Source organism: Stylophora pistillata, chromosome 13, assembly GCF_964205215.1.
Source record: "Stylophora pistillata chromosome 13, jaStyPist1.2, whole genome shotgun sequence".
NCBI lineage: Eukaryota > Metazoa > Cnidaria > Anthozoa > Scleractinia > Pocilloporidae > Stylophora > Stylophora pistillata.
The window spans coordinates 17,885,151-17,894,981 of NC_142531.1; the positions used below are offsets into that span (position 1 = coordinate 17,885,151).

The 9,831-nt window shown below is 35.9% G+C and overlaps 2 protein-coding genes across 2 annotated transcripts in view; one reads left to right on the forward strand and one right to left on the reverse strand.

The window, feature by feature from the left end:
- Positions 1–8,393, reverse strand: part of LOC111338751 (uncharacterized) — a 29,447-nt gene extending 21,054 nt beyond the window's left edge. The window contains exons 1-2 of the mRNA XM_022945275.2: positions 8,235–8,393; positions 5,997–6,098 (exon numbers count right to left, since the gene is read on the reverse strand). Of these exons, the coding sequence (XP_022801010.1) occupies positions 5,997–6,098; positions 8,235–8,255 (123 nt within the window). The 5' untranslated portion in view covers positions 8,256–8,393. The remainder of the gene's footprint in view (positions 1–5,996; positions 6,099–8,234) is intronic.
- Positions 8,394–8,680: 287 nt separating this feature from the next.
- On the forward strand, positions 8,681–9,666 carry LOC111338765 (uncharacterized). Its single transcript, XM_022945290.2, has 3 exons — positions 8,681–8,821; positions 8,923–9,077; positions 9,312–9,666. Exons 1-3 carry the CDS (start codon positions 8,762–8,764, stop codon positions 9,469–9,471), a joined length of 375 nt encoding a protein of 124 aa, XP_022801025.2. The 5' UTR covers positions 8,681–8,761; the 3' UTR covers positions 9,472–9,666.
- The last annotated feature ends 165 nt before the right edge of the window (positions 9,667–9,831 follow it).

Sequence of the window (9,831 nt, forward strand, 5' to 3'; positions counted from 1 at the left end):
CATCATCAGAGTTAAGTGAATAGTTGTCAGTAGAATGTTCTAAGTCCAGTTTGAGTAAAATGACTGGTCAGTTTTGCTGTGATGTTATTGGCTGTAAGACTCAAGTGGTGTCAGTGGGTTGTGATTGGTCTGTTTCAATCCGTCCGTAAAGTTAGGTCATTCTGTTTGGTTCATTTGTAATGTTAATGTTGTGAATGAGTTGTTTGTAAGGAGCCGGTAGTAGTTGACACCTGTTTGTTTACTAGGCAGTTTGGCTAGTAAACAAACTAAAATCTTATAATTATAATAATAATAATTGCAGTTCTTAAAACGCATTATACACGAGTCCCAGTCAATGCTTTTACATAAGATTTGAAGTACAAATATAAGATAAAAATTAACTACAAATTATAAGCGATTTTAAAAACTTAAGGTAAGTCTTGAGCTTGGTTTTAAAGGAATCTAAGGTTTCAGAATATCATTCTTATAAAATCAGGAAGTTTGTTCCAAAGCATAGGGGATGCACATGCAAAGGACCTGTCACCATAGGTAGAGGTTCTAGATCTTGGGACAGACAGATTAACAGACCTTGAGGAACGGAGAGGGCGGACAGGTTTATAGAGAGTTAACAGATTTGCCAAGTAATCAGGAGCCAGACCATGAAGTGCTTTATAGGTACAGAGAAGCAGCTTGAAAATAACACGATGTTTTATAGGGAACCAGTGTAGATTAATGAGGAATAGAGTAATATGTTCACATTTTTTCACTCGCATAATAAGTTGGGTGGCAGAATTTTCTAGTCTTTGAAGTTTCTGTATTTCAGAAGAGGGCAAGCTGTAAAACAAGCCATTGCAGTAATACAGTTTAGAGGAAACAAAGGCATGAACGACCCTTTCAGTGTCTTTCTGAGATAAAAATTTCCTGATTTTACTAAGTTTGTGTAAAAATAATGAGCCAGAGCGACATATATTGTGAGTGCGAAGAGTGAGGGTAGAGTCTAGAGTGATGCCGAGATCTCTCACTTCATTTACTGGTTCGATAATAGCAGTGCCAACTCTGAGGTGTGAAATGCTGTCATTGGGCATGAAGCGAGAGTAGAAGTGAATGAATTCAGTCTTGGTTGGGTTGCATTTACGACCATTCTGCGTGTTCCAACATAGAACATCATCAATGCAAAGTTTAAGCTGTTTTAAGGCAACACGGTGATTACTCTATTTATGATATAGAGCTGAGAATCATCCGCGTACATTATCGCATCTGTCCCATGAGCTCTTATAACATCTTCAAGAAGACCATAATACACCAGTACAGAACCTTGGGGAATGCCAAAAGAGTTACATTTTGGATCAGAGTAAGTTCCATTAACTACAACACGTTGAGGTCGTTCTTAAAGACATTTAAGTTGTCACTACCCACTTGGCTGGAATAAGTTGAAAATTTAATGTTGAGCCCTGAATTAGGGGATTAAAGGTTAATCCAATACCAAATTCTCCAAATAAACAACAAAAGAATTGTATTGCAGACAGTAAGGAGAATTAGTCATGAGATCTTGAGACTGAAAGGATTAATTCAGGAAACTAATTAAAATTGTTAAGGCACCCCTTTAGAGTGCCCGTCTGGGTTTTTAAATACTTTTGTTTACGATGTTTAAATTTTTTCCATTATAGACCCTGAAAATGCCCATAGGAGAAGTGGTCAATAACATGTATTATCATACATATATATTAAATACAAGGTTTTGAACAACAAATTACCGTTGCACGTTTAAATATCATCCTGAAATCCATGTGGGTCACAATTATACCAATTACCAGTGACTTGGATATTTTTACAAAAAAAAATTGGCAAGGCTTGACTGACATTACTTGGTGGTTCAATATTACACAAAGGACCTTAAATCAAGTTAGAATTAAACATATCATAGGAATCTAATGACTACAAAATTTTGCCTACTTTCAATGAAAAAAGCGTTTAAAGATGCCATCTAACTCTGTAAACATAATCCACAGCCACTGAAAGTTTCAAATAATTATTGTGAATCTAACAACAGTGAGTGTTTCATACCAAATCTACACAGTTTGAAAAATCAATAAAAAACATTGTTTAGAATAGCTCATTGTGTCATCTTCTACAAATTCTGTGCAATTTCTGATAATTATTTTTCACACATGAGAGAAGAATTCAATTTGTAATCAGACTCAGAACCAGACTAAAAAGAACCAAGCAGAATTAACAATAACTCTTCTAAAGGCAAATCTTTCTTTACAGTGTAGAAAATTCAGTTTGAAAACTCTGATTTTCAAATTATAGAAATTTTTAGAATACTTAGAAATTGTCACACATAGTGGTAACTTTCAAGTCACTTTAAGATAGCTTGCAAGTAACTGATGAAAACAAAAGATATACAATGTACTCAAAATGACAAAAGAAAAAAATCAAGAACACCTGCACTCCCTAAAGGACAGGTGCAAATTTACATTTTGAGATACAGTACATTCAAGTGTTTGTCATAAGGATCAGTTTCCTGACTCTTCATAATGATTATATTAAGTAAAAAACAAAATTTCCCTTATAGAATAAATACAATTATATCCTATATAGTGAGAAGTTGTACAACCCTTTCTCTTCTTAAAAGTATAATTTTCCACCCATTATTCAAAATATAAGGCATTTGTAAAATGACAATTAAAGACACAAACCTAAGATGAGTCACAAGAAGTTAAATTTTCCCTGAATTTTGATGAGAATTATTCAGAGTTCACAGATGAAAAAGTGATATCAAGCTGACCCAAAATTCTCACTCCCTAATCTCCTGTAAAAATGAATTTTTATTCAAGGTACATGGACACCTTCATTAGCTGGCTCCAAACCCCAAACTTAAGCCCATTTTTCACACAAATTACAGTTAGCACAAATTTTAGTTTACAATTACATTAATTTTTTAACTCTTGATGTAGGAATTCTTTTCTACTATATGAAGAAAGGAGACAAAGAGACTTTTCCATGGTGGAATCTTAACTTTTCAACAGCTATGAAACCTGGGCAGTCACAAAGGCATTGCAAGAGAAAAAAGGGTAGTATGACAAAAGAGGAACTTAGGGAAGGCTTGATATGAGTGTAAACAAAATATTTTAGTACTCTCTCACATCGATATTAGTTGGACATTGCATACTACATACAGAAAAAGGGGCAACATTTAAGCTTGCACGATGAGATTTGTCACAAGAACAAAGGACCATACTCATAATAAAGTACTAACTTTGATTTTAGGAGATAAACATGGAATTTATTTCATTTGAGCGATTATTCCTAGTTTTATTTGAGTTGGTTCCCCTTCAGTGACTTTTCAATACAAGAGACGACAATAGAAACAGCTAGGTCTCTGGGACTCAGTCAAGGGTGACCACAAATGCTTGAGGAGTTTTACTTTAACAGACTTTTAACTGTCTTTGATGGCAAAAATTATCACCTTTTCAAATAATGACTTTGTGTCCTAAATGTCGATGGATAAATACCCACTTGGTTTGTAGCTGTTAGTTTCTAGTTATTGTCTTCTTTTTGTGTAAGTGTATTAGATTTAGGGGATAGAGGGGATAGAATGCTTAGTTTTTGAGGGTTGGGTTGGTATTTAAACCTAGTACAGGACTCGTGTCCTACTGTTTATATACCAGTACTTTGTACAAATCCTTAAATAATAATTATAATAATGATAATAATAATAACAGTTTTTAATTCCTCATCAGTGTTAAACCCCGTGATACCCTCTTGCTAATTTCGCGCATTGCTACATCCTCCTACAACACACTTAGTCAGCATATTTCGGACAATATCAATGACAACCTTCCCAAACTAGTGAAAATGTGTGAAATGCAGACTTTCGTGTTCTCGATTTGACGTCACATTACCTTCTAAAGCCATTCCTCTTTAAACTCGGTCGTGAGCCAAGATGGCGGCTGATTTTCCGTATTTTGACTGGGCACAGAAAATTGAAGATTTGAGCAAATAAAAAAATATTTGCACAGAAATACTCCAAAAAATACGCTTATTTCGTTGAGTGAAAAAAAACTCTTTGGGTTTAGGTGCACTTTAATAGAGTTGACCATTTAATATAGATGAAAATTACAATAATTGAAGGGGAATTTTTCAGGACTTTGACAACCCAACCACTTAATACAGGGTGACCACATAATACAGTGCATTTTCATACAGGTTCAACTGCATCTCTTTACAGTACATTCTAGATGTACTAACCAAAAAAAAGACACTGGGTTTACAACCTTGGCCTGACTCACTAACTCTTATCTCCCCAAATCAGCTATACCCAAAGGGTTGCTGAAAACTCTCTCTCTTCAAATTGGAATTGAACAATCAACAACTGTTGTACAGTTTATTAACCCGGTATCAAGAGGACACCCTACAATGATCAATCCTTTAAGTCCCAAGATCTGATTGTCAATTCTCCCCTCTAGCTATTACACATCTCCTTGAAAATCAGTTAGGAGAGGTTGGTGTTAGATCAGGAAAAAAATTTCTACTGGATAAGGTTATAAGTATTCTGACTTAATTTACCTAATCATTCTAAGCAACATATGGCAATCTGCGGTCTTTCCTTGCACTTAGGTGGCACGGAAAGCCGTAAAAATCTTGAACAAAAGCTCATCTTTCAAACCGGCAGTCTCAATCCCACAGGGATCAATGAACGCTTTTCATTCCACTAATTTATTCATGTTTTTCTCGTTGCCATTCACCCACCAATAACGTAGCTCCATTTTCTGCCTTTAAAAGCACACACAACCCACAATTCCTCTATTCGCTCCGACGAAGGGCTAACACTCGAAACGTCAGCTTTTGTAATCATTACGGTGGCCAATTTACCATTTCAACTTTTGTTGATATATCCAAATTATTTCGTTACTCCCACCGACGCAGCCCCAAACAGTTTCTTTCGAAACTATCAGCCTTTATTGACTTATAACCTGTTTGCTAAACATTGTGTATGAATAGTACTTGGAGAGGTCACAGTTAAACACCTGTGGGAATTGAGGGGTTCAGTTGATATTGCCAGAAGTCCTTTGGAAATCTGCTTTTAAAAATAAGGTGACCTGTAGCAACCATGAGTATGATACTATTGCATAATTTTTATACTCAACTCTCAAAATTCAACACTTATTTGGTGAGAGAGGTTCTAATACAATGGTGTTCACTGCATGAAGTAGTCTGTCAGAGAGTTTGTTAAGATATCAGTTCAAATGAACTCTGAGGGCAGGTAACCATTATGTAATGCACCCTGAATCTAAATCATTGGATATGAATTGTATCAGTCACCCAGTTAACAATATGATAAAAAGAAAATAATTTAAATACTGGAAAATTATAGACCAACGATCGACAAGCGATGTGAAGATCTTGGACAAGGAAGAAGACTGGGCCAGAAGTGGCATCAAAGAAGCTGTTTGGGAGAGGGTAGAGGACCCTTCTTTTGATAAGAAAGGGGGGTTGCCATCAGCAGCCACTTACAGAGACAAAATTTTGAAACCCCTGTGCAGATAGTTGAATGAATATCTAGTTTAATGTAAAATGCTTCTTATACCCTCTTACATATAGCCCGAAGAAAATTATCCCCTGTACCAATCAAAAACCTTTTACAAAGTTACTGTATGTAAACCCAAGACTTACAAAAGGCTGTCAAAAAAATCAGGGTTCTCCTTTTAGACATTTACCTGTAAAATTTACCACCTGTACATGTAGTACCTCTTATTATGGCCTAAAATGGTTTGGAATTCTCAGAAATTTAACAGGTAAAATGATTGCTTGACTGACATTGACAGTGCCATAAAAATTTGGATGCTTCCAGAGATTTTTAACTTACCATTCATCAGTGGAAAAAGAAGTACTAGTTTTACTTAACACAATGCAGTTCTGGTCTTACACTCACCCCTGAATGTTTAGTTTTTAATTCACACATTATTGTGCATCTTGACTTGCAACAAATGAAACAAAAAATCTAAATAACTCACCCTTATACACAGGAAACAACACATTTTGGAACAATGAGGACAAAGTCTAGCATCTCGCAGCTTCTCCATGCAAATAAAGCATCTAAAAACCTCAGCCAAACTCTGGAAAAATAAACAGAAAACAAACACATGCAGATTGAGTAACTGAGAGGTGGCTATAATAGGCTCTTCAGAGAAAAATGATTAACAATAGGAAACTTAGGAACAGATTTTTTAACACAGTAAATGGTGACCTGATGGAGAATGCAACTATACATGCACTTCTAGCACAGCTTGACATCAACCAATTAACTGAGAAGTCTTTGTTTTTAGTACTAAAACTAAACAGTACAAATTCTTAGAAAAAGAAATTTCAACTTCCAGCTGCTGTCAGCCTTTTGAAAAAACTCTCTTAGTATTTCCTCTGAGGTGTCACTAAAGGTGACTTCAGTGCAACTGGTCTGAAGGTGAGTCTGTTACAATCTCAAGGGCATTATAACAATATTATCATTACTTTCTCAGGCACTGTGGCACATTTTCTGGGCTAGAATGTATTTGCCCCCCCCCCCCCCCCCACACACACACACACACTCATGTGACTGTTCAGACTGTTTTGTTGTTGTCTTTTTTTGCAGTTTTTATTATCTCAGCGCCCTCCAAATTGAAAATGATACTAAATACGGTTTATGTTCTTGGATGCAATGAATATGTTTTGGGTCCTTTTCAGAGTCATTTTAACCCTCACCTAGGATTTGGGCTAAAATGACTTTGAGTTGGGCTCAAAACATATTTCTGCCCTCAAATAATTATAAACTCTGTTGTTCCAAGAATACCATAATGTTTAAACAAAGATGAAGTTGTCCAGTCCAATCCATGATCATTACAACCTACTGAGGAGCTTTCATTCATTTCTATTTCGTTTACGTGTAACTGACTGGTTGATCACTCTTGACAGATATTGTTTATTTATTAAAAAACTGGATCATTGGATAATGCAATTCAAGAATTTTTATTGGCTTAGCCATTATGGTATATGAGCCAATATACCATAATCTACAAATATGGTAAGTGAAGGTGTAGTCTGATCGTCCGGGTGAGTGTAGTCCTGAGAAGGACTGTTGTCGGTGGTAGTGACTGACGTTTCGACAACCTGTGCGGAAGTCATCATCAGAGTGATGATGACTTCTGCTTGACTCTGATGATGACTTCTGCACAGGTTGTCGAAACGTCAGTCACTACCACCGACAACAGTCCTTCTCAGGACTACACTCACCCGGACAATCAGACTACACCTTCACATGTTACCCCCAGGTTCAAACCATTTACTGCAAATATGGTAAGCATATGCGTTAGCTTAAAATCAAAAGGGAGCTAAAAAAATCCAGTTTCTTCTAACAAAATAATAATTTCTTGGGGGCGTTTTTAATAAAACAATTATTCCACTCGTGCTTGTTGGATATGAGATGATTATAGCTAACTCGACACTACGCACCTCGTTGGCTATCTATCATCTCATATCCAATGCGAGCTCGTGGAATAATTGTTAAATATAACACAATCTCATTTACAAATTTGGAAATTAATATATCGACGAGATTACCATTTGATGGTCTCAGGGTCACTACAGGCTTTACCTAACTTTTTAACATTCTGAGTCAGTCTGCATGCGATGGAATTACCTCCTAAAATATTGCAGCGTTTATAATTGTTAGCCTTAACATGACGTCACCTCTAATCTTTTAATAATTGCATGTACGTATTTCTTGTTTTGATTTGATGAGCTTAATAATTCTAGGATCTCCTCAGAATGTGATTGTTTGAAATAACTCTTGTCAATGTTTTGAGTCTCCGGTTTTCAAACCATTATTATTATTATTTAGAAAAACGTTTAAGCTTAAAACAAAAATACTAATTTGTATAAAATAATCGATGGTGTGTCAGTCATTGGTCTTGAATTTAAAACCTCTCCTATATTCTCTGCGACATTGTCGAATGATATGTTCTCTACGGCGTAAGACTCCAGATTGTCGACCGCCATTTTGATGACGAGTCTTGAAAAACGGTCATCCGCGAATAATTTTTTAGTTCTTATCATTCTCACAGTCATTCATCAGAATCCGTATTTTTCGTTTTCTCAAACTCAAAGCTCACAGAAAAGGACTTAATACTAAGGCGACTGTACGAGTATCAGATTTGATTTCAGTAAATAAATTCGATCAACTCTTCACCAATGCAAAAAGCGCTTAAAACACAAGTTACCTCCACTGATCCCTCATCCATTTTTATGTCTTCTTGTTAAACTATGTGTGAAGCTTCCCAGAAATAAGTTACCTCCCTCAATGAGATAAAAACGCTCTTTCTCTATCCTACAATCAAATTGTTTAGAGCTTTGAAAAATCATTACAAATTTATAGCTTGTTCCCAACGCTCCTCTTGTTTGGGTTGTAAAGTCACGTGATAAGAGTTCGAGTTCTCATTGGCTGCGCATAAAATAGAGGGAAACGACGCCGGTTTTAAACTTTTATTTACAAACTCTATGAGATAATGATTTCCAACGTCTTTAAAGGAATATTTTCGAAATGGCTAAAAGGGATAACCTTAGGAAACATATAAATTATAGTCAAGGTCAGAAAAATTAACTTAGACTGTATATAGCAGAATTATCTTGTACCACCCCAAAGATTGAAATGGAGTTTGTCTCATAGGACCTGGGTACGAGGTAATTCTTGAGGCTGTCGTCATTCTGTGCTCACTGGAAGTAAACAGTCGTTCGCCAAACTATCAATATGAATTTTACAATATATGCAGACCCGGCTGTATGCATTAAGCTTGCTGACCAACAAGAGGTATCTAAAGATATAGTTTGTTTTTATGTGACCTTTCGTGAGGTAGAGGAGGGTTACACTTGGGAGAAAAAGTCACCAATTGATTTGCATTTTGTCAACAGGTTGCGACTAGTTCTTCCCCAAGTATCCAGAGTCCTCTTCCCTTCACATCGTGGTCCTCTACAAAGACGTCTATAAATGAAGGGAGACTCTACAAAACAGACGGGAAAAGAAGGGCTCGAAACGTGGAGAGCAGTCGAAAATACAGGAAGAGGAGGTAACCATAATATCATCGACCTACGAAGTACATCTAAAAACTGTTAACTTTCAAGAAAATTTGAAGTCAGTTCTATTCAGAAATTTTCTATCCCGACTTTTGCGGGGAAAACTCGTTTCATTGTAACATGGTGGAGTTGTTGAAATACCACAGCAATAGACTGCAAGTGCTCAAGACCTCTGCAGCTAGTGATTAAGATTAAATGATTTATCAATTTCCATTCTTTTCTTTCAGGAGGGAACGCTTTCAAAGTTTGGAGCAGGCAAATAAAAGACTGCAGGAACAGATTGACGAAGTAGATAGACAACTACAACAGCTAAATTATGCTTTTCATTTATTTGTACAACATGCTGAATGTTGCGAGCACTGCTGCAATATCAGGATAGGTGAATAGCTTCATAACTCTCGATAGCAGCTCGAGGACCTAGACAAATTCATATCAGCAGTTGTTTGGATTATTTGTCATTTTACGACATAAGGATTGTTGAAGTCAAAAGCATGTTTGTCTAAACTTTGAAATTGCCTTAATTTGGTTCTTTGATGGGTGAAAGCACTGATTTACCAAATAAAATAACACTTAGCTTTTCAATCTTGGAATTTCTTTGCCATAAGCCTAATGTTAAAGTGCACCTAAACCCCAAATTTTTTTTTCACTTAACGAAATAAGCTTATTTTTTGGAGTATTTCTGTGCAAAAATTTTTTAATTTGCTCAAATCTTTAATTTTCTATGCTCAGTCAAAATATGGAAAATCG

Bases quoted from the DNA above. Each gene is read 5' to 3' on its own strand.
- LOC111338765 (XM_022945290.2), top strand. From the start codon at position 8,762: ATGAATTTTACAATATATGCAGACCCGGCTGTATGCATTAAGCTTGCT. The intron at 8,822-8,922 runs GTATCTAAAGAT...TTTTGTCAACAG, and splicing joins AGCTTGCTGACCAACAAGAG to GTTGCGACTAGTTCTTCCCC. The intron at 9,078-9,311 runs GTAACCATAATA...CTTTTCTTTCAG, and splicing joins CGAAAATACAGGAAGAGGAG to GAGGGAACGCTTTCAAAGTT.